The 25,663-nt window shown below is 45.1% G+C and overlaps 1 protein-coding gene across 1 annotated transcript; it reads right to left on the bottom strand.

Moving 5' to 3' along the window:
* Nucleotides 1–343: 343 nt before the first annotated feature.
* TSR2 (TSR2 ribosome maturation factor) lies at nt 344–24,055 on the bottom strand. The gene is made up of 5 exons (XM_073540970.1): nt 23,837–24,055; nt 20,167–20,257; nt 7,660–7,751; nt 3,405–3,569; nt 344–1,929 (listed from the first exon to the last, which is right to left on the bottom strand). Exons 1-5 carry the CDS (start codon nt 23,915–23,917, stop codon nt 1,801–1,803), a joined length of 558 nt encoding a protein of 185 aa, XP_073397071.1. The 5' UTR covers nt 23,918–24,055; the 3' UTR covers nt 344–1,800.
* Nucleotides 24,056–25,663: the final 1,608 nt, after the last annotated feature.

Genomic DNA, 25,663 nt, shown 5'->3' with positions numbered 1-25,663 from the left:
AACCAGCCTTATACATACCCCCAAGACCATTCATTCACCTATCCGCTCATCCCAATTCCAGCCACCATAACCACAGCTTGTCATACATAGACAGTTTTTCCCTTTTCTTGTAGAACCCCTTCTCCAACCTAATGGCATGCTTCACAAAGGCAAGGTATTCTCCCCTTGAGGGTGGATCCTCCTTTATCCAGTTCCTCCCTATTACCTTTCGAGCCATATACAGTGCCTTGCGAAAGTATTCGGCCCCCTGGAAATTTTCAACCTTTTCCTACATATCATGCTTCAGGCATAAAGATGCCAAAAGTAAATTTTTGGTGAAGAATCAACAACAAGTGGGACACAATTGTGAAGTTGATCAAAATTTATTGGTTATTTTACATTTTTTTGGAAATTAAAAAACTGAAAAGTAGGGCGTGCAATGTTATTCGGCCCCTTTACTTTCAGTGCAGCAAACTCACTCCAGAAGTTCATTGTGGATCTCTGAATGATCCAGTGTTGTCCTAAATGACTAATGATGATAAATATAATCCACCTGTGTGTAATCAAGCCTCCGTATAAATGCACCTGCTCTGTGATAGTCTCAGGGTTCTGTATGAAGCACAGAGAGCATCATGAAGACCAAGGAACACAGCAGGCAGGTCCGTGATACTGTTGTGGAGAAGTTTAAATAGAGGAGTCTATATAAAGAGGTGGGTCTAGAATTAGGACCACCGTTGCATTCAATACCTATAGGACTGTCATCCCTGTCAGTCCAATGGTGCACCCTCCAATCCAATGGAGCAGAAAGCTTAAGGACCCCCCCCCATTTTAGTGATTGCGAAGGTCCCAGTAATCACAGAGACCTATATACTATCCACAAGATTGGTGGTAATGTTTTTCGCGCCATAACTTTTTTAACCCCTTACTGACATTACAACGATGTAGCTGGGCAACGGCTTGGTTTTTTTGTGCCGAGCTGTAGTTTTTATTGGTATAATTTTAGGGTACAAAGTTTTTATTGCGTTATATTGCTTATTTCAGGGGAAATGTGTTGTGCGAAAAATAGCAATTTTTTTTTGTTATTTAATTTGACATTTTCATGGATCTGACTGTTTCAGATGTGGTGATACCAAATATGTTCTTTTTTTCTGTATTGTAGAAGTATAGGGTGGGTGTGATTCATTATTATGTTAGAGGCTGGTGTGGGCTGTATAACGCAGCTGGTACCAGCAGTGTAAGGTACGGACTCCACTCCTGAGCCTGCTCCATAGACACACTCTTCACTGTAAACACATGGTGAAAGATGGGAAGGGGATAAGAAAGTGACAGAAGTTCAGCTGCAATACCTGACTCGGCCCACTGGCAAGTGTGGCGCTAGGAGGAAGCATAAAACAAACAGAACTAATAAAGGAAAATGCTTTTAACGCCCTGTAATGCATTAGCGATTGAAAAAAATAAAACAATGAATGTTCACACAAAATGTGTTAAACAGTTTCCTGATAAATTATGTAGACTGGTAAAAAACGGGAACCTGGTCATACATGCGCCCCTGGTGCCAGATGTGGTGTACGGCTGCCATAGCCATATAACATTCCATTTTGGTGATCACACCAGACTATATAGAACTGTTATGGGTGTATTTGAGAATGATTGAACCAGTCTGTCCCCGCAGGCGATTCATGATGGGGTCTACTGTGTCCTGATGGTTCCTCCGACCCCGAGTCTTTCCATGCACATAGAGCACAGATTAGGTCCATTGTGCGTGGTAATATGGTGCCACCTAGTGGTGCAATTGTGGAAGCGCTGGTTAAACAGTCCAGATCACTTCTTTTTCCTGTGCACCACTGTCCAGCCATCAGCCTCTGGTTCCCCTTCCTCGGGTTGCCCACCGGATGCAGTAGAAGTAGTTGCTGTGGGAGTGGTAGCTACACTCATCTCGCAGTCCATCGCCTGTAACAGAGTATATGATTAATCACGGCCTGTTGCCATTAGTCGCACGAGCCTCATATTGCCTGGAGACAAAGGCATCCGTTGCTTGAGAAGCATATAACACCAGCCCATCAGATTGTGACAGTCTCTGACACTTTAATGATGATGCTACTAAGGCAAAGGATTAGTCACAGCGGGTGTATAAAAAAAAAAAAAACAGGGCGGTGGGGTTTACAACATGCACGGCCGTAATTAGGGAATTAAAGAGTTAATAGAGTGGGTCCTCCCTTTGGTACTCCTATTTTTCAGCAGCTTGGAAAAACGTCTCTCTGGAGGACCAAACAAATCCATACATTGCATGGTCAGCCCACTGATTTCAATAGAAAAGGTTTAATGTTTCACTTCCCCTGTGGAGGTGCTGCAGGGGAACAGACAACTTGTTACTGGGTTCTCCCAGAGCGACATTCAGCGATTAGATTATTGCGTCTAAAACAAAATTAGACAAACACTTTCAAGGAGATTACCATGAAAAAAACATTGCTGCCCAATCCTTACAGGGGCTGGCCCACCCTTACAGGGGCTGACCCCTTTTAGAAAACATTTCCCTATGTGCACAGCTAAGTATAAAAAGAAACCAAAAAAACTGTGCTTTACTCACCCTCCCAGAGTCTGGCCCTGGGTGTCCGCCACTGCACCAACATTACAATGTCATCTCTGTAGCCATTCGCTGAGCGCAACAGCTCTGCTCATGTAGATCGAACGATCCACGAGGTTCATTGATTGGCTGCAGCGATATTGACGTGATGTCACGGTTGCAGCCACACAATGGAGACCAGGGCAATGGTGGAGACACAGTGCTGGACCTGGGGAGGGTAAGTAAAGAAAAGTTTGACTTTTTTTTTTTTTTTTTTTTACAATGAAATCTAAATTTAAAAAAAAAATAAAATAATTTTTAGACTGGCCACTTAGCTTATGCTAGTCTCCTACTTCCTGTATTTTACACAAGAATTTTCAGCAGTCTCGTTATCATCACACAAAGGATTACAATGAAAGGTAACACCTCTTTATACAGCAGATAACACAGGATCCATCATTTACAATGGAGACGTCACAGCTCACCTCCTCCTCCTGCACAATGACTGATAACACCTCTATATACAGCAGATAACACAGGATGCACCATTCACAATAGGTGATGTCACAGCTCACCTCCTCCTCCTTCTGTATAATGACTGATAACACCTCTACATACAGTAGATAATAAAGGCCCACCATTCACAACAGATGTTGCAGCCCCCCTCCTCCTCCTGTACAATGACATGTATGTATGGATGTATGAATGAATGTGTATATATGAAAAAAAACAAAAACCTCCCACTTTCTATTTTAGTTTTTGTTTTGTTTCTTTTCAAACGAAGATCTCTTCTTGCTGTCAGTAAAAGTGCACAATATATTTGCTTTAGCCACAAACTCGGGCAGATCTCTGGGCTTCATACCTCCTCATCACTGCCGCTCTCCTCCCCATCCTCCGCTGCTCTCACTTCTTGCACATTGGCCTTCACATTATACTTCTTCTGAGACAGTTGAGCGATTTTCTCTTGCACGCCAACGGTGTCTCCATGTCTGCACTCAGAGTAGAACATGCAGAGCTGCTGGGCAATCTGGGAAATGAGAAAGGCCTCAGAACACAAGCAATATACAATGACAAAGTCTCTTAATCTGGCAGTATTCGATAGTCTGGAATCCACAGTATATGATGAAGCAAAAGAAGTATTGGATTAGTGGAAGCTATTTAAAGGAATACCTCATCAGGCAAAACTGTAAATACTTTTGGTGCCTAGACCATTACAATGTGTCCAAAAATGATCACGATTCTAATGTTCAGTAACTTGCTCCTGTAATTCATCAAATTCACTGGGAACTCCCTCTATCAGCATTCTGTCAACACCATATGTGCAGGAACTACCTTTCCCTTACTTTCTAGTATGTATTGCTCCTGCCAGTGTCCAAAGGCTAGCCTGCCCTCACCTGGAAGCTGCCTCTGTATGGAGTGTGATAGAGAGCAGGAGGCTACCGACAAGGCCCCACTTCTAATTCTAAGACAAATACCAGCCTACCAATTCCTGCAGACAAAGACCCGCCCTCCACTACCTGCACTTCCTGTACAGACAAAGACCCGCCCCCACTTCCTGCACAGACACTAATACCCGCCCCACTTCCTGTACAGACTAAGACCTGCCCCTACTTCCTATTCAGAGACTACAACCCGCCCCCACATCATGTAGAGACTAAAAACCGCCCCTACTTCATGTACAGAGGTTAAAACCCGCCCCCACTTCATGCACAGAGACTAAGACCAGCTCCCACTTCATGTACAGCAAAACACCCACCCCCACTTCCAGTACAGAGACTAAGACCAGCTCCCACTTCATGTACAGCAAAACACCCACCCCCACTTCCAGTACAGAGACAAAGACCAGACTCCTGAACAGAAACTACGATCGGCCCTCACTTCCTGAACAGAGACTACGACCCCCCCACACTTCATGTAGACACTAAAACCCGCCCCCACTTCATGTACAGAGACAAAGATCTGCCCCCATTTCCTGAACAGAGACTAAGACCTACCCCCACTTCCTGTATAGCAAAAGACCCACTCCCACTTCCTTAACAGCAAAAAAAGACCCACCACCACTTCCCAGACAAAAATTCGCCTTCACTTCCTGTACAGAGAAAAAGACTCGCCCCCACTTCCCATAAAGACAAAGACCACCCCTACTTTCTGTATAGACAAAGACCTGTCCCTACTTTCTGTAGAGACGAAGACCAGCCCCTACTTCCTGTAGAGACAAAGACCCACCCTTACTTCCAGTAGACACAAAGACCTGCCCTCACTTCCTGGACAGAGACAAAGACCCAGACCCACTTCATGTACAGAGACTAAGACCTGCCCCCACTTCATGTACAGCAAAACACCCACCCCCACTTCCTGTACAGAGACAAAGACCAGACCTACACTTCCAGTAAAGCAAAAGACCCACTTTTCGTACAGAGACAAACACCAGCCCCACCCACTTCCTGTACTGAGACAGCAAGACCCGCCCACTTCCTGTACAGAGACAAAGACCCACCTCCACATCCCGTAGAGACAAAGACCTCCCTCCGCGTAAGAATGTGACTGTTTTTATCTATTTGTGGATATTTCTACGTTTTTATGATGTTGTGAAATAAAGAAGAATTGTTTTTCATTATTCAGCTGTGTGATCTGACAACTTTTTTCTTCCTTTCATTGTGATCAAACGATCAGATGGAATTTTTTGGATCGCTGCTGGCAAATTCAAGGCTACCAGGCACATTGACACGGTGAGGCATTCCGTTTTTCCCTGTATAAAGACCTCCCCTACTTTCTGTAAAGAGACAAAGACCAGCCACCACTTCCTGTATCCTGTACAAAGAAAGACTCGCCCCTACTTCTTGCACAAAGACTCACCACCACTTCCTGTAGGGACCAAGACCTGTCCCCACTTTCTGTAGGGACAGAGACTAGCCCCCACTTTCTGTACAGAGACAAAGACCCGCCCCTACTTCCTGTAGAGACAAAGACACGCCCCCACTTCCTGTAGACACATGGACCAGCCCACACTTTGTGTACAGAGACAAAGACATGCCCCTACTTCCTGTAGCTACAAAGACCTGCCCCACTACCTGTAGAGATAAAGGAAAAAGGCCCGCCCCTACTTCCTGTAGACACAAAGACCCGCCCCCACTTCCTGTACAGCGACAAAGACTCACACCAAGTTCCTGTAGAGACAAAGATCTTCCCCTACTTCCTGTAGAGACAGATCCGCACCCACTTTCTGTAGACACAAAGACCTGCAATCACTTCCTGTAGAGATAAAGACCCGCCCCTACTTCCTGTAGTGACAAAGACCCGCACCTACTTCCTGTACAGAGACAAAGACTCACACCAAGTTCCTGTAGAGACAAAGATCTGCCGCTACTTCCTGTAGAGACAGACCCGCACCCACTTTCTGTAGACACAAAGACCTGCACTCACTTCCAGTAGACAAAGACCCGCCCCTACTTCCTGTAGAGACAAAGACCCGCCCCTACTTCCTGTAGAGACAAAGACCCGACCCTACTTCCTGTAGTGACAAAGACCCGCCCTCGCTTCCTGTACAGAAGCAAAGACTCACACCAAGTTCCTGTAGAGACAAAGAACTGCCGCTACTTCCTGTAGAGACAGACCCGCACCCACTTTCTGTAGACACAAAGACCTGCACTCACTTCCTGTAGAGACAAGGACTCGCACCTACTTCCTGTAATCTGTCCGAGAGTCTCCACTGTTGGAGACTGATCACACGACTATAGGCATTGGACGAGCTAAATAGAAGGGCGCCATCTAGTGGCCTGAACTATGAAACACTTTTCCAGGCTATTTAGAACGTTGATTATCTTTGCATTCAGGGGCAAATGACTAATTTGGAAAAACAAATCAGTATAAACGTGACCTCAAATTCCCGGCCAAGAGAACATATGGTCAGTAACAATAGGTGCCGACTCCTGTAGGGAGAGGCCCCAGATGTCAGCCGAATATAGAAACATAGTGACGCCCACGGCGAACCTTCCCGGACCAGTCTGACGGGAGCCTTAGGTAACCCCTTCTGTACCGGAGAGGATTCTGGGAAAGGTAAGTTAATTATTGTGTAATGGAGAGGTACACAAACCTTGAACTTCCTGCTGTGATTCCTCACAGATCACGCTTGCTGTCAATGAATGGAACAAGAGACTTTGCATTAGTTTTCTCTTGTAACAAGCACTGGTATAATCTGGGGTGGTCTCTTTGCCTCTGGGATATAACAAGAGCATTGCCATTCACTGACTGCAAACAGTTTTAAAATTATTAACCCCTTGAGTACCTCTCCAATTTTCAATTTCTGAGCTTTTGGGTTTTTTTTTTGCTTGCCCTTCTTCCAAGAGACATTTCTTTTTTTTTTCCCGATGTCATATGATTTTTTTTGTGGGGACAACTTATAGTTTTGAATGACGCCATTCACTTTACCATAGAACATACTAATAAATGGGGGGGAAAATCCATGAAGTTTATTTTCAGATGAATAAAAGTTGTTTTTTTATTTACTCCATTTGACCCTTTTTTTTTTAGCTCTACTTAATAAAAATAATGATCCTCGCTAAAGCACAGTCTTCGACTGGTTTTTATAGGTGGACCAAGATGGATGGCAGAGACGGGGGTCTTCAGAAGGCCCCAGGCTGCCAGGGTAACACATCGCCACCAAGAAGTCTGGGGGCACAGCCACTCAGTAACCATTTAAATGCTGTTGTCAGTGATTGACAGAGGCCGCTGCAATTACAGTTAGGTGCCGGCTGTATAACCCAACCGTCACCCGCCTGGTATAAAGCAGGATCAGCTCCTGGACCCACTCCATATATATTGTGGTGCGGGGAGGGGTTATATGGAAACAGTCAGCAGAATTCAGCTCTATAAACCTCTTCTAACACCATGCGTGTCATAAAAACATCTTCTTAATGTTATATCCAATTGCGTAAAAAAGCAAAAAACTGGAAGGTGAGCAGCGATGGTCCTTGTGCTCTTGTCTTGGGCCACAGTGTATACGCTTTGACTGGAGTGTTCCTTTAAGGAAGCCTAAAAACTAATATGCACCAGAAATAAGAAACTGCGATCCCTGTTCCTGGGAGCTGGTGAACACCCTGACCCCCAAATATCCATACCATAGGTAAACTGCCATCCTCCACCATGGTGTCAAACTCATCATTCAATATGCTTTGCAGGGTGTCCTCCACCTCGAACTGCTCCAAGTCCGCTGCAGAAAGACAATAGCGTTACATAGGAGGTACTCTGTCATAAATGTTGTATATATATATATATCCTTTTTATAGTAAGCTGGAAACAGTCAGCAAGCTGCTGCTGCTAATATGTCTTTAGAGTACATACACACAGTTCTGTTTAGCAACAGGCCTTCTATAACGGAGCGCCATATGCTTTTCATTTTTACAAATGTGGCATGATCCACTATGTAAAAAAGGTATAGTGGGGAAAATAAGTATTTGATACACTGATGGTTTTCCCACCCACAAAGAATGGAGAGGTCTGTAATTTTTATCGTAGGTACACTTCAACTTTGAGATACAGAAGTAAAAAAAAAAAAACCAGAAAATCACATTGTATGATTTCATAGAATCATAGAATCGTAGAGTTGGAAGGGACCTCCTGGGCCAACCCCCTGCTCAAAGCAGGATTCGCTAAATCATCCCAGACAGATGTCTGTCCAGCCTCTGTTTGAAGACTTCCATTGAAGGAGAACTCACCACTTCTCGTGGCAGCCTGTTCCACTCATTGATCACTCTAACTGTCAAAAAGTTTTTTCTAATATCTAATCTGTGTCTCCTCCCATTCAGTTTCATCCCATTGCTTCTAGTCTTTCCTTGTGCAAATGAGAATAAAGTTGATCCTTCTACAATGTGACAGCCCTTTAGATATTTGTAGACAGCTATTAAGTCTCCTCTCAGTCTTCTCTTTTGCAAACTAAACATTCCCAAATCCTGCAACCTTTCCTCATAAGACAGGGTTTGCAGACCGGTCACCATTCTGGTCGCTCTTTTCTGAACTTGCTCCAGTTGGTTGATGTCTTTTTTAAAATGTGGTGCCCAAAACTGGACACAATATTCCAGATGAGGTCTGACCAAAGAGGAGTAGAGGGAAATAATGACTTCACGTGATCTAGACTGTATGCTTCTGTTAATACATCCTAGAATTGCATTTGCCTTTTTTGCTGCTGCATCACACTGTTGACTCATATTCAGTCTGTGATCTATTAGTATACCCAAGTCTTTTTCACATGTGCTGTCACTTAGCCCTATTCCTCCCATTCTATATATGCTTTTTTTTCATTTTTATTGCCCAGATGTAGTACTTTGCATTTCTCCCTGTTAAAAACCATTCTGTTAGTTGCTGCCCACTTCTCCAGTTTATTTAAATCTTTTTGAATCCTCTCTCTCTCTTCTCTAGTATTAGCTATCCCTCCTAGCTTTGTGTCATCAGCAAATTTAATCAGTTTACCCTCAATTCCTTCATCTAAATCGTTGATAAAGATGTTGAACAATACAGGGCCCAGGACAGAGCCCTGTGGTACCCCACTTGAGACATTCTTCCAACTGGATGTGCAGCCATTTACGACCACTCTTTGGGTCCGATCACTAAGCCAGTTATGAATCCACCTAACAGTTGCCTTGTCCATTCCATGCTTAGTCATTTTTTCAATAAGGATTGTATGAGAGACTTTGTCAAATGCTTTGCTGAAGTCAAGATATACTATATCTACAGCATTTCCTTGATCCACCCAATCAGTGATACCGTCATAGAAGGAAATTAAGTTAGTCTGACATGACTTATTAGTTACAAACCCATGCTGACTCTGTTTAATCACTTCATTCTTATCCAGGTATTGACATACATGTTGTTTAATAATTTGTTCAAAGATCTTTCCTGGTATAGAAGTCAGACTCACCGGCCTATAGTTGCCTGGGTCCACCTTCTTCCCCTTTTTGAAGATAGGAACAACATTTGCTCTTCTCCAGTCTTCTGGCACTTCTCCTGTTCTCCAAGAATTTTCAAAGATTATGGAGAGGGGTTCAAAAATTTCTTCTGCTATCTCCTTCAGTACTCTGGGGTGTAATTCATCTGGACCTGGAGACTTGAATTCATTAAGGTTAGCTAAGTGTTTCCTCACTATCTTTCTGTTTATAGATATCCTGGATTCTTCTATTCCCTTAATAGGACAGTGAATAACAGTTGATGTTGCATTTCCTTTCTGAGAGAAAACAGATGCAAAATAGGAATTTAAAAGTTCAGCCTTCTCAACATCCTGTCTTACCATTTCATCATTTTCATCCTGTAAAAATCCGATAGCATCTTTGACTTTTCTTTTACTTTTGACATATCCCCAAAATCCTTTATTATTGCTTTTGACATCTCTTGCAAGCCTCAGTTCATTTTCAGCTTTAGATAATCTGATTTGTGCCCTGCAGGTTCTGCAGACAGCATTATATTCTTCTTTAGATATGCCTCCCTCTTTCCATTTTATAGACATTTTTTTCTTCCTTTTTAGCATGTGCTTAAGTTCTGTGTTCATCCATCCTGGTTTCCTTAAATGCTTCCTATTCTTCCCTCTTTTCGGAATTGTTAACAATTGTGCTTTGAGAATTTCATTTTTCAAGATTTCCCATCCTTCCTGGACATTTTTGTCTTTAAGGATATCCAGCCATTGGATCCCTCCAATTCTCTTTCTGAATCCCTTAAAATCTGCCTTTCTGAAATCTAACCTTGACGTCTGAGTCTTCACAGGTCTTCCGCCTCTAGTTATCCAAAATTCTAAAATAGCATGGTCGCTACCTCCTAGGGTCCCAGCCACTTTTACCTCCTCAACCATTTCCTCCCTGTTTAGAAGGATTAGATTTTTAAATTAGTTTGCATTTTATTGCATGAAAAACAGAACTACACTTACCAGTAGTTGGGTTTCTAAGACCCTCCACACAGGAGGTTGCCTCCCCATCCTAATTAGGGACAGGAAACAAGGTTAAATAGCCCTCCCCTTCCTCTAATCCCCAGTGTTTTCCAAGGACCACATATATGAATAAATAATATTTCAAGCATTCACTCTAAGTCACATGAACAAAATTTGTTAGGGGGGGAAATTACCCATGCTGTCGTGGAGGGTCTTAGAAACCCAACTACCGGTAAGTGTAGTTCTATTTTCTCTAATCCTTCCATGACAGCACATAGGAGGTATACCAAAGAATAATGGTTTAGGGAGGGACCACGGCTTGCAGGACTTTCCTGCCAAAGGCTAGATCTCGTACTGACATAAGATCTAATCTATAATGCCTAGTGAAGGTATGGACTGAAGACCAGGTCGCAGCCTTGTAGATCTGCTCGATGGATGCATTAAGGGCCTGTCACACTAAGCGATATCGCTAGCAATATCGCTATAACGTCACTGGTTTTTGTGACGTAGCAGCAATATTGCTAGCGATATCGCTATGTGTGATATTTACCTCCGACCGACTCCTCCGCTGGTTATCGCTGATCGCGCGAGAACGGCCTGGACTGTTTCTCGCCGTCAGCTTCCTGCTGTGGCGACGAGCGATGCGTGGATCCGGGCGGGAGGACGTCAGGAACGCCTCGTCTGACAGGTAACTAACGACCCCCGACCCCTGTGATGTCGCTGGTGAGATCTGCCTGTGTGGCAGTTCACTAGCGACCACTTAGCGATGTACCAGCGATCCTGACCGCGTCATATCGCTGGTTGGGATCGCTGGTACATCGCTAGTGTGACAGTACCTTTAGCCTTTTCTGCCCAGGAGACAGCTCTAGTGGAGTGGGCTTTCAGGGATACCGGAGGAGGTAGATCCTGATTTTAATAAGCGGCCGTGATTGTTTTCTTGATCCAGTTAGCCAGGGAGCTTTTGGATGCTTTTTTCCCTTTGTTCGGTCCGCCATACTGAACAAAAAGATTCTGATCTTTCATCCAGAGTTTTGTCTCTACCAAATAGACCAGGACTGCTCGCTGGAAGTCCAGAGAATGGAATCCCACTTCCCTCTCATCCTTTGGGTTGTCACAGAAGGAGGGCAGTATTATTTCCTGGGACCTGTGGAAATCCGAAACACTTTTGGCACAAAGGAAGGGTATAGCTGGAAAATTAGTCTATTGTCCAGAATTCTTAGATAAGGCTCTCTGATGGACAGAGCCTGAATTTCGCCCACTCTCCTTGCTGTTGTAAGGGCTACGAGTAGTGCTGTTTGCCAGGATAGTTTATCTATCTGGGTCTGGTCGATAGGTTCAAATGGAAGGCTCGTTAGACCCTTTAGTACTATATTCAAGTCCCAAGCTGGGACCACGCTGGACTTATTTGGATGAATTCTGGAAGCTGCTGACATAAATCTCAATGCTGTGCTAGGTTTTGGTCGAAGTAACAACTCAGGGCTGACTCTTGGACTCTCAAGGTACTTGGTCTTAGACCCTTGGAATCCGTGTTGTAGGAAATCTAGGATCTTTGTTAAGTCTGGGTGGAAGGGATCCATGGGAGTGGATCCGTACCATGCTGAGAAAGTCTTCCATATTTTGGAATATATGGCATATGTGACTGGTTTCCTACTCTTTTGTAAGGTGGATATCACTGCATCTGAGAGGCCTCTGGCTTTCAGGATTATGGTTTCAGAAGCCAGGCTGCAAAGCTTAATCTGTGGGGAGCCGGGTGAAGGATGGGACTTTGATGTAGAAGGTCGCAGTCCAAAGGTAGGATCAGGGGACCCTCTGAGTTCATCAGTTTTAGGGCTCCGAACCAGCTATTTTTTGGCCAGAGAGGAGCGATCAGGATAGTTTTAACCCTGTCTGTCCTGACCTTTTGCAGAGTTCTTGGTATTAGGGGAATTGGTGGAAAGGAGTATGCCAGTCCGAAGTTCCACGAGTGAGCGAAGGCATCCACCCTTGAATGTTTCTCGTTTGGACCTATGGAGAAGTACTGCTTTGTTTTGGCGTTCTCCCGGTTCGCAAATAGGTCTATCTCTGGGAGACCCCATTTTTTGGTTATGGCATGGAATACTCTCATATTGAGGCTCCATCCTCCTGGATCTAAGTCTGTCCTGCTTAGGAAGTCTGCCTCGATGTTGTCGGATCCTTTCAGGTGGAGAGCTGATAGGGACTGGAGATGGCATTCTGCCCAGCTGAATATTCGTGCTGACACGTTTTGCAGGCTTCCGTATTTTGTGCTGCCCTGATGACGTAGATGGGCCAGAGTGGTCATATTGTCGGAGTAAATCCGGGCATGGGTTCCCTGGACTGATGTTTCTGCTGCCTTTAGGGCTTCTTCTACCGCTCTAAATTCTCTGTAATTGGAAGATTGTTTTTCCATGTCTTTGGGCCAGAGTCCCTGGAAGACTCCCTGAGGCGATATTGCTCCCCAACCGCGTTTGCTGGCGTCTGTTGTGATTGACATCATGGGATATTGTATCCAGGTTGTCCCTTTTGCTAGGTTTCCCTGATTGAGCTATCAGTTGACAGTTTTACGTGCTGGCGTAGGGAGATTCTCGTATTGAGGGTCTCCGGGTCTTTGTTCCAGTGAGATAGGATATATCTCTGGAGTATCCTTGAGTGGGCCTGGGCCCAGGGGACCGCTTGGATGCAAGAAGTCATTGACGCTAATGTTGACATGGCAAACCTTATGGTCACTGTTTTCTGACTTTTTAGAGTCCGAACTTTTGATCTCACGCCTACCTGTTTGATTGACGGAAGAAAGGATATTTGGTTCTGGGAATCTAGGAGGATCCCTTGAAAGACCTTCCTGGTTGAGGGATTCAGGTCTGATTTTTCCCAATTTACCATCCAGCCCAGGGATGCCAGGATCTGCAGGACTGATTGCAGGTGTTGTCTTAGAGTGGTGTTGGAAGGAGCCATGACCAGGAGGACGACACATATGTCCTTTCCTCTGAAGAATGCCACCACTTCTGCCATTATTTTTGTAAATGTTCGGGGTGCCGAAGATATGCCGAAGGGCAGAACTCTGAGCTGGAAGTGGTGGACTTCTTCGTCTAGAGTGACTGCGAACCTTAGATATCGCCAATGAGATGGATGGGTAAGTGGTAATAGGCTTCTTGGAGATTTATGGTGGCCATGGCAAAGTCTTCTCCGATCAATGGTATCGTGGTCTTTATCGATTCCATCTTGAAGCGTTGGTACCGGACATGTTGGTTTAGCTTCTTTAGGTTGATGATGACCCGGTATTTCCAACTTGGCTTTTTTACCAAGAACAGCCGGGAGTAGTGGCCTTGACTCTGCTCCGGTTCTGGAGCTGGTGAGATTACAGCCGATGATAGCATCTTTTGGAGTTCCGAATGCAGAACTTTTTGAAGTCTTGCTGAAGAAAGATGTGTAACTTCCAGGTTTTGAGGAGGGCTGGAGGATAATTCTATTTTTACTCCCCATCTGACCGAGTCTAGGATTCTTTGATCCGTGGTTATCTTCTGCCAGCTCGGGAAGTAGTTTGCGATTCTGCCCCCTACCTGCTTGGTGTCATTTCTTATCTCTGTCTGTGCGGGAGTCGTGAAAAATATTCCTGCCTCTGCCGCCTTTTGGGTAGCTCCATCGCCCTGTTTTTCCTGTATTGAGGGGTTTGAGCCTGGGATGGGTGATAGGGCTTTTTCTTTGGCGTTTCGGCTCGGGGAGATTTTTCTTCTTGTCGGTCACCTTCTCTAATAGTTCGTCCAGTACTGGACCAAATACGTATTCGCCCTTGAATGGAATAGAGCATAATTTTGACTTTGATATGATATCTCCACTCCACATTTTCAGCCATAAGGCCCTTCGGGTGGTGTTGAAAAGTACGGATGTTCTTGCCGCAATACGGACCGATTCTGCCGAGGAGTCCGCTAAAAAGGCCGCTGCCTTCTGAAGATGCGGTAGAGAGGTTAGGAGATCTTCCCTCGCAGTTCCTCTTTTTATATGATCTTCTAGCTGCTGAAGCCAGAGGTATAGGGTTCTAGTTACAAAGGCAGATGCGACATTTGTTTTTAAGGAAGTTTCTGAGGCTTTCCAGGACTTCCCCGGTAGACTATCCATCTTTCGGTCAAGCGGGTCCTTGAGCTGCGAGGAGTCCTCGAATGGTAGCGTAGCTTTTTTTTTTTTTTAGCTACTCTGACGACCTGGATATCTACTTTAGGAATCTCAGTCCAAGGCCTCTTCATCCAGGGGAAACCGATCCTTCATTTCGCCTGGGATACTTAGCTTCTTTTCCGGGAATTCCCATTCTTCCAAGATTAGATTCTGGATATTATCATGGACAGGGAAAACCATTTTCTTCCTAGACTTCAGGCCGCCAAATAGATCATCCTGCACCGAGCGAGGTGGTCTATCTTCTTCTACTCCCATTGTGTTCCTGACCGCTGAGAGTAGTTCCTCCATATCGTCTGAGGAAAATAAGAAATGGTTATCTTCTGTCTGGGTTGAGGTTAATTCACCCTCTTCCCTCCAATCCGCTGAAACCGATGACTCGGGTTCAGAATCTGAGATGTCCTCAGGGGCATATTTCCTCTTCCTTGAGGTTGTGGGCGCCCCCCCCCCCCGAATGATTGAGAAAGGGTAGCCAGGGACGACTGGTTCTCCTGTCGTACCATCCCTCTTACTTCCTCTATCAGGGATAGTTGTTGCTCCCGGACGATTTTTGCCGTGCATTGCTGGCACAAGGTCTTTTTATAATCGGAGGGGAGTTTTTTTCCTACAGATGGCGCATTTGCGGCTTGTAGGTTTTTCTTCCGTTTTTGATGTAGGATCCTTGTCTCCTTGAAAGAAAAAGGAGGGGGGCCCCCCCTAAGGATGGGTCCTAAACCAAAAAGGTATATACCCTTTTCTAAGTGTACTCACTGGGCTCTACAGAAGCAGGTTTCAGGGAAGACGCATCCATCATGCAGACGTTAGGCCTACCTTATGGAGTCTTCCATCAGGGTCCTTAAATAGGAACCGAGATCCAGCGTTTACTTACCACATCCAATCGGATGAGATCGCTCCCCCTCAGTTCCTGACGCCACCTGTTTTTCTCTCTTTTTTTTTCCAATTTCAAATTTCCCGCCAAGATTGCGGTGCGTTCCACTGTGGAAAGCAGGGCGGAAGTGACGTCGCGCCTTCGGGCCCGGCGGTGATCGTCATTTCCGGTGCATGCCGCTCGGTTAGAGACGAGCATGCGGCGCAGGGGGAGCGGATCCTGGGCTGGGGAGCTGCGGGAGGCCCCCAGCCCGACTCACCATCCAGCATTGCCGGAGCGCCGGAGGATGGTGCGGGTCCCGCCAGCGGCAGGAGCAGGGTCCGGGGAGGAAGGTCCGGGACGATCGACCCCGGCTGCCCGGCTCACAGGTAAAAAAAAACTCCAGGATCTCGCCGGCCCTATCCACGGAGCACACAGAACCTCTTCATCCCTATAGGGACAGGAAAACACTGGGGATTAGAGGAAGGGGAGGGCTATTTAACTTCTTGTTTCCTGTCCCTAATTAGGATGGGGAGGCAACCTCCTGTGTGCTGTCGTAGGGGGGATTAGGGAAATAAGTATTTCATCACCTACCAACCAGGAAGAATTCTGGCTCTCGCAGACCTGTTAGTCTTTCTTTAAGAAGCCTCCAACTCTGCACTCATTACCTGGATTAAAGGGGTTGTCCGGGCTTTTAACAGAATCTCAGTGCATATCTGGGCTGCAGAATGCTGACAATAAGTAATTTACCTTCTGTGGCCAGTCTGCACTGTTTCCAAGATATGATCTCTTGCTTGTAAGAAAAACATCCAGGGGGGGGGGGTGTTCTGGCATTGAAATGAGAACTGGTCGATTCCTCCTACTCTACTCCAAACATGCCCTCTATAGCAACAACCCCACCCTCCATAGCAACAGGCCCTTCCCGACCACATGAACAAGCCCTCCTCACACAGTAACAAACCCTCCCCCTCTAGCAGCCTCAATGCAGAGAGCAGCTGCTCCTCCCCCAGACACACACTGAACAGTGTTCTATGGAAAGTGAAACTAGTGAGGAGGAAACGACCAGTTCTCATTTCAATGCCAGAACACAACCCCCCTGGACGTTTTTCTTACAAGCAAGAGATCATATCTTGGAAACCGTGCAGACTGGCCACAGAAGGTAAATTACTTATTGTCAACATTTTGCAGCCCAGATATGCACTGAGATTATGTGAAAAGCCCGGACAACCCCTTTAATTGCAGCTGTTTTAACTCGCTACCTGTATAAAAGACACCTGTCCACACACTCCATCCTCTCCACGATGGCCAAGACCAAAGAGCTGTCTAAGGACATCGGGACAAAATTGTAGGCCTGCAAAGGCTGGGATGGGCTACAGGACAATGGGTAAGCCGCTTGGTGAGAAGGCAACACCTGTTTTCACAATTACTAGAAAATGGAAGAATCACAAGATGAAAGTCAATCTTCCTCAGTCTGGGGCTCCATGCAAGATCTCGCCTTGTGGGGTAAGGATAATTCTGAGAAAGGTCAGGAATCAGCCCAGAACTACATAGGAAGACCTGGTCAATGACCTGGAGAGAGCTGGGACCACAATCTCAAACATTACCATTAGTAACACACTACGTCATCAAGGTTTAAAATCCTGCAGGGCATGCAAAGTCGCCGTGCTCACACCAGTGCATGTCCAAGGCCGTTTGAAGTTCACCAATGGCCGTCTGGATGATCCAGAAGAGGCAAGGGAGAAGGTCATGTGGTCAGAAGAGACCAAAATAGAACGTTTTGGTAAAAATTCCACTCGCCGTGTTTGGAAGAAGATGAGTACAACACCAAGAACACCATCCCATCCGTGAAGCATGGTGGAGGAAAACATTCTTTGGGGGGGGATTTTCTGCAAAGGGGATGGGCAACTGCACTGTATTGAAGGGAAGATGGATGGTGTCGTGTATTGCGAGATTTTGGCCAACAACCTCCTTCCCTCAGTAAGAGCATTGAAGATGGTCATGCCTAGTTCTTCCAGCATAACAATGACACGAAACACACAGCCAGTACAACTAATGAGTGGCTCTATAAGAAGCATTTCAAGGTCCTGGAGTGGCTTAACCAGTCTCCAGACCTGAACCCAATAGAAAATCTTTGGAGGGAGCTGAAACTCAATGTTGCCCAGTGACAGCCCCAAAACCTGAAATATCTGGAGAAGATCTGTATGGAGGAGTGGGCCAACATCCCTGCTGCAGTGTGTGCAAACTTGGTCAAGAACTACAGGAAACATCAGACCTCTGTAATTACAAACAAAGGTTTCTGAAAAAAATATTAAGTTCTGTTTTTCTATTCTATCAAATACTTATTTCATACAATAAAACGCAAATTAGTTATGTAAAAATCATACAGTGTGATTATCTGTTTTTTATTGCTAGATTCTGTCTCTCACAGGTGAAGTGTACCTACAATAAAATTTACAGACCTCTCCATTCTTTGTATGTGAGAAACTTGTAAAATCGTAAGTTTATCAAATACTTATTTTTCGAACTTTATAAGGCTATGTTCACACTTTGCGTTTTTGCAGCGTTTTTCTATGCACTTTATTATGCAAATTTTTCGCTGCACTTTACAGTACCAGCAAAGTCTTTGATATTTTAGAAATCTCATGCACGCACCTTGTTATTTCCGACAGTTTTGTCCAAGAGCTGAGTGTTTGCAGCATTTTTCACCCATTGAAAGCAATGGATTGTGCAAAAACGCTGCAAAAAAACGCAGGTATCAGGTTTTGCTGCGTTTTTGGTGCCAAAGCCTGGTGAAGTTTAATCAGATTATTTTTTTATTCAATGAACTTTATCAGCATGCTCAAGAGAAATGTACCCTGACAAAATGGAGTAAAAAGACACCAAAAATGCAGCAAAAAACACGGCAAACACTCAGCAGCAGTACTTTGAGTGCGCAAGGGGTGCGCTGCTCTGAATGGTCACATTCACAGCTGCAGCCCTGCTCATAATTTAATGGAGTTGTCCAGGTTTACAAAAGCATGGCTGCTTTCTATTAGAAGCAGCGCCGTCCCTGTCCATGGGTTGCTCCATGTACAGCTGCCATCTGCCTATAACAGCAGCAATTAGAGTTAGCTCCTATTGCTGCTGTGTAACCATTGCAGAAGTCAAATTTTGATCGAGATATTTATGGGCATTATCCCCACCCATGCGTCACAATCGTAGCATGCCGATGGGATGTCATTAAGGCCAGGGGCCCGAAAATACCCCTGCAGTTTGACTGCTGGTGCCCAAAAGGAAGGGAGCACCACCGGATTTTTGGAACATAATTTTAGATTGAAAGATTATAACTGGCAGAATAGTGGAGCCGCTGGAAAGGTTCCAGTTACAAAAAATACAAGAGCAAAATTATAATCTCAGGAAATAATGGGATTATTCTGTTGAGCCAAATTTTAAGGGGTTGTCTCAGTATGATAAATGGGAAAACAAAGAAGCAAACTTCCAATTTACTTGCTATTAAAAAAAATCCTATTCATTCTGAAGAAAACTCTAAAGTTTATTGGTCCTTGCCAAGAATAACGGACACCTCTGCAGGATAAGTGACCGATTTCCTAAGAAAGGAGCGCAACCAGGGCTGTGGATTTGGAGACAAAGCCTGTATCCATTTTTGTGGATTCGGAGTCGGTATAAAATGGACCGACTCCTAAAATATATAATAAAATCGGGTACAATAGTACAATGCAGGATGTGCTGTAAATGTTTTCATAAGTATTTGGGAAAGTTATGAACTGTCCTATAAATGTTTGTTCTGTTCCTGATCTAAAGATTTGGGATTTTAGTTGAGATGAACCTGTGCTGCACTTTATGTACATTCTCAGAAGTGACCAGTGCTGTGGGGTCAGAAGTCAGAGAAATTGAGGAGTCGGAGTCATAGTCGGAGGTTTGGCATACCGACTCCACAGCCCTGAGTGCAACGCTTGCAATCTCTTTACTACAAGAGCTGCTCTGAAGCTGGCCAGATAGCTTCTGTGCCCCTGCGATCCCCCAATGCTGCAGAGACAAAACTGACTGCGCTTTTTGCATCGGAGAGTGCACAGTTCAGAGCAGAAGTGCAACCAAGCCGACAGCCAAATTGTGCATCTTCAGGAGCACACTGCATTCTGACAAGAAGGAAACTGGAAGGCAGGGGAGCAGTGTGCACCTGAAGATGGATATGAGACAACCATGGACCTGCAAGAAGGCTTTGGGTTTTTTTTTTTTTGAGGTAAGCTATATCACTTTTTTATATGTTGACATTTACATTTGATAACTGGGTGTTTCAAACAATATATATTTTTGATCCCTTTAATATTTCCAATAAGGCGACTTGAACCTGTGATCAACTTGTAAAATTGGAGAATTTTCTATGAAGTTTGTTGGCAAAGGGCAAGTAAATGTTGGCACGAGAGCTGAATGGTTGAATATCATTTTTTTCTATTTTTAGAGCAGTCTGAGCCTTTGTTTCCTGGACAATCCCTTTATTATTGCAGCGATCTCTGATTTTACATTACTGCACACATTTGGCGGTTTCCATAGACTATAATTAAGTTTCGCCACAGTTGGCACTAGGTCTCATACCCTGTACTAGTGAGATTCTCATCTGTCAGAAATGTAGGGAATATCCTTTTAAGAAAATAGATAAATAGCAACATAAACTATATGTACAATGTATATACATGTGAATGGACTTACAGTTAGTGTGAAAATACTCGTACACTGCCCCCACCATCCACTGTGCCTTCTCCTGCACATGAGGCCCTCCGAATCCATTTTCTACTGCGATCTGTTAACATAAAGAACATTAATTGCTACACAGTACACTACCTCTCCGTACGACACTGGCTTGCTTTGAGCCCCCAACGGACAATACAAAGCATGAACACATTGCACATAAAGTCATGTGTCTTCAGGGTGGACGCCACGTGAACGGACAAGGTTTTTCTCAGTTTCAGCAGTTTTCCATGTGTCAGCAGCAGACAGTGTGAAATTATAGGCCGCAACTTTGTGAGAGATAATGGTGATGACTCACGCAGAACCTCGAGTACTGGTTTACAGCACTATAAAGAACCATAACGGGCACATGGCTAAAAATATGTCACAATTCAAGCCTGCCCAGGCTGCAAAAACTAGAGGTTAGAACGGGGTCTTCAGCTTTTGTTTGAGCAATGTCAGCCATATAAATGTCAACTTTCCCTGAGACTTAAAGGATTTCTCCATTAAACAATTCTTATCATGTATCCACAGCACATAATCACTGAGGACTGCTGGGACCCCCACAAATGCAGAGATTGGGGTTCTTAAAGTCCCATGTGTGAATGGAGCAGTACTGAGCATGTGCAACCACTATTCTTACAGACTAGCGAATGGAGGAATGGTCGCACATGCTCACTACTGTTTCATTCACAGAGCCAAACTTTGGAAACAAGTTTTGGGGATCAGTGGGGGCAATTGCTGTCACGCACTCCCCACCCTTCCCAACGATCAAACATTTGTCAACTATCCTGTTGAAAGTAGCTACACCTGTTAAGTGTCCTCCATCACAGCATGTAAAGTGCATTTGTCATGAGACAGGTGCAGCTTAAATTAGGGGCAACAACAAGACGCTCACAGAGGGTTAACCTATATGTGCTCACTGTCCATGTGTTGGAATTTAAGGGGCCGCACGTCGCAACAGAGTTTGGTGGCAGATTCAACATTTTCTCCAAGCAACAATCGCTTAGATATATGCCGCCCATGTTAGGGAATGTGCCCCACAGAGGGGCTGGGCTGCCTTTTTCTCCTATGGCAGTAGAACCACCAAATTTTGATGCCTGTAACTAAAGTCATCAATGCACATTATACATTTCAGCAAAAAAAACGCCAGCATTTGCAGCCAGATATACAATATCTAAAACCATGTTAAAGGTAAGCTGGAAAAGAGCAAGTTTGACAATTTAATTGTTAGTTGATTTTGCACGGAGACAGTTTTTGCAACCAGCAAACAGTGTGGTCGGTTGTAATGAATGAACAGGGTTGCAAGCAAAATAACTGTTGCCCTGAAAAATCAAGGAACTGTTTAACTACCAACATGCTACAACAGAAATTATGGCCAGAGCTCCCTTTTATCCACAGCTGGCCAACGGCCACATGATTGCTAAGCACAATCATGTGGCAACTGTGCCATGTGACGTTTCAGCCATATGTGATCTCACCCGTAGCACTAAATAAGGTCTCGTTCAGATGTCCGATTGTCACAAACGAGTGCTATCCATGGATTTCACAGATAACCCTCGTACCTGTAATAGTCTATTTGGCCATTCACAGGTTAGTGATTTTTCATTGACTGAAAGGTCTGCGGAAAATCGCGGAGACATGTTCGATTTTGATCCAAGGGTCGGATCAAAATTGGTTAAACAAGTCAATGGGTCCATGAAAAAAATCAGACCACGCTCAAATTACATCTGAGTGCATTCCGATTTTCACAGACTTTCAGAATAGAGAAGGTGGAAAAAATTTTTTTTTTTTTATTTCTGCACATATGAGAAAAACTCTGCTCATATTCTGATCCAACTCTGAACAGAATAATTCTCAAATGGAAAAATCAAGTGTGTGACTGGGACCTAAGGCATTTTCACATATCAAACTAAAATCTGACATTTTGTTTGTAGAAATCCAAGGCTGCTCTTTACATTTTTGCCATTTGCACAACTGAGGATCCATATGAAGGTTAACCTCAATGGGGCCAATCCTATGCTTTCCTGTGAATATGGATGAAGTAATGGAAATCAACATGCCTACAATGCAGATTGTGTGGCTTAAAAGGAGTTGTGACCTTTTGGTAAACTATAACTAAAACCAAAAAAACTGCATTTTACTCACACTTCCCAAATCCAGTGTTAAGTCTCCGCTGTTGCTTCCAATAACTGAGCTGGATGGTTCCGAGTGGCTTGCTTCGTTGACTTGGGCAGGGTCACTGCCCAAGATTGGCTGCAGTGCTGTCGAGGTAACATCAGCACTGCAGACAATAACAGAAACTGGGAGCAGAAGTGGAGACTGAGCAGTGCGCAGTTTGTTTTACATTTGGGTTTTCTTACACTGGAACATCCCTTTAAAGCGTTGCATTTGTGTGAAATCGAACACGGCATGATTGTTGCAAACAGTTAAAAGTTCCGCAATTGTCTCATTCATTTGAATTTAGCATCCGAGCATTTCCTGCAGAATACACCCCGTTCTGATCAATGAGTCCGATCTCCGCACCAGTATACAGATCACGCCGACCAATGTATGAAGCTTTACGGGACATATGTTCTCCTATAGCAACAAGTCACGGACGCTGGTGAGAGTTGTGACCCTCCGATTTGCCGCTTAGGGTATGTTTCCACAGTCAGTAAATGCTACGGGCTGGACGGTGCATACATCCACAGCGGTCAGATGTTACAGCATAGTGGATGGGATTTTATGAAATCCTATCTCCACTATGCGTGCATGCACATGCGGCGCATCTTTATAGACCACAGCATGCCTATTTATCTTGCGGAGGCGCTCAATATTCGCAAGATAAATAACACAGTCTATGTATAGGATGTGGTGATTCCTCACGGTTCAATGAACATGTGGCATCATCGCGCGTACAAAAGCCAGCAGCACTTTGGATGGAGTGGACAAGTGCTGCGTCCAAAGCGCTGCCGGATACTGACCGTGGAAACATACCCTGACAGACAGAAAACATAATGGAGAGGTGATAAGAGACAATCATTACAGTCATAGGCTACTTTCACACATCCGTTTTGTTTTTTCCGGCGGCATGCGGCGGAGAGCCGGACCAAGCCTGCAGCGGTGACACCGGATGCAGATGCGGCGCCTGATCCGGCTTGGAAAACATTTAAAGGAGCCGCACCGGGGACCGGAGAGAGAGGCTCTCGCGCTGTGCTGCGCCGGGCACTTGTGGAGTTAAAACTCACAGTCCCTGGGCATGCGCTGTTGAAAAAAGCCGGTCCGGCGCTGTAAAAAAACGTTGCAGCCAACATTTTTTGCGGACGGCGTAGGTTTGCCGTTTCCTGCAAAAAACGGAGGCGCCGCATGTCCATCCGGCATGATGTGGCGATCATTACATTCTATGTGCCAAAACTGGATCCAATTCCGGATCCGGTTTTCACACTTTTCACCGCATCGTGCCGGATTCAAAAAGACGGATGTGTGAAAGCAGCCTATAGGCAGATCACAGTCTAATCCTGTGTATGAGGAGCCCTGGAACCACAGTGATTAGGGTGATCCTCCCTTATATACCATGCACACCGCACCCCCACTGCCACGACCTGCTGTTTCCTAGCCCTATACAGGACTGCTTTACGGGGTTAAAAGTCCGGCAGTGAGAAACTGTTACCTGTAGCACCGGCCAGCTCCCTAGCACCGCCTGGACGGCTTCATAAAACACACCACGTGAATCCAGGCTGCGCGCCGCCATGACACCTGATCTGCAGTGACCGAGGGAGATGGCCGAGCGCAGGCTCAGGCTCCACAGGACGCTCAATGGAAAGCCGAAAACATCGATCGTAGAGCGCGGCGAGGACGGGAGAACAGCACTGTTTCCATGGAGACACAGCCCCAATAGTCAAATCTGTCTGCACAATTCTCTGTAAACAATGCGATTTTTTTTTAAATAGCCCCTCCTTTGGTTTGCAAAATAAAAAGGCTGCCCCTAAAATAAAGGCTCATTCCATCGCTCCTCATATAATATATACCCACACAAGGACTGTCCGTGTTTCCTGGACAGTTGGGACCTATGGATAGAGTTGTCGTTTATTCTCTTTATGAAGTTATGCTTTTTCGCTAAACGAACTGTAGTTTTTTTTTTACGTTTCATTTTTGCCAAATACGCGTCTCTAAGTCCATGTTCACACATAACGTAAAAGCTGCACGTTTAATGTGATTTTTTTTTTCTCTGCGCAGTTTTAATGTCCAAGCAAAGTGGATGTGGGTTGCCCTCCCAGGGCCGTGGGGTACTCGGTACCGGGCCAGTACCAGTGGGATGTGTCACAGCAGCGGTGACCCGGTCTGTGGCCCTGGGCACCCAAGTAATAGGAAGATGTGAATGGTGGAATGTAGTTAGATGAATAGTTCGTGACTAGTGTTGAGCTTTCCGATACCGCAAGTATCGGGTATCGGCCGATATTAGCTGTATCGGAATTCCGATACTGATTTCCGATACTTTTTTCATATCGGATACCGGAATCGGAAGTTCCCATAATGCTATCAGCCCGCTCGCTTTGATTCAGACAATGGGAATCCTCAGAAGTGTGGGCACATCCTGTTAGGCATGTAGGCATGTTAACTATTGGCATGGCTGTGATTGGCTGCTGAAATGATGTCATGATGCACTATAAAAGCCACTGCCGCCGACATTTCTGGTCACTCTGCTGTGAATTCAGTTAGGGACAGGCTGCTGTTGAAGACTGTGAGGGACAGTTAGAAATAGCGATTCTCAAAACAATATTGTGCTTTACCCAGGCTACATAAACCACCACTGTAGCTTGCTTTTCCCTAGCAGCAGTGTTCACAGCTGTCTGCAAGGGATGTGTGAGTGCAGCTCACGCTGTGGAGTGGGTCCTGCAGCCACGTCTGGTTGTAGGCCGCCCAGCGTGCCTCACTGCTGCCTCATACATATTTTTCTTTTTGAGCTGCTTATTTTTAAAAAATTCTATCTAGTGTGCTTCCATCCGTATCCATATACGTTGGTTGCAAACACTAGTAGTAGACAGCGGACCCTCTCTGCAGCCTTTCAGTGCTAGTGCCCACTTAGCTGCACTGTTCACGGCTGTCTGAGAGGTCTCTGACTGTGTGTGAGTGCAGCTCACGCTGAGTTGTGTGTCCTGCAGCTACGTCTGGTTGTAGGCCGCTCAGCTTGTCACTGCCTCACACATTTTTCTTTTATTGCAGCTCATTTTTTCACCTATTAGTGTGCATCCATCCATATCCATATACGGTGGTTGCAAACACTCTAGGAGTAGACAGCGGAGCCTTTCTGCAGCCTGTCAGTGCTAGTGCCCACTTATCTGCACTGTTCACGGCTGTCTGAGAGGTCTCTGACTGTGTGTGAGTGCAGCTCACACTGAGTAGTGTGTCCTGCAGCTACAGTCTGGTTGTAGGCTGCTCAGCGTGCATCACTGCCTCACACATATATTTCTTTAATTGCAGCTCATTTGTTCTTCTC

This window comes from Dendrobates tinctorius, unplaced genomic scaffold (genome assembly GCF_039654945.1).
Source record: "Dendrobates tinctorius isolate UK_male_01 unplaced genomic scaffold, ASM3965494v1 ptg000120l, whole genome shotgun sequence".
Lineage (NCBI taxonomy): Eukaryota > Metazoa > Chordata > Amphibia > Anura > Dendrobatidae > Dendrobates > Dendrobates tinctorius.
This window is presented reverse-complemented; position numbering and strand designations above follow the sequence as displayed.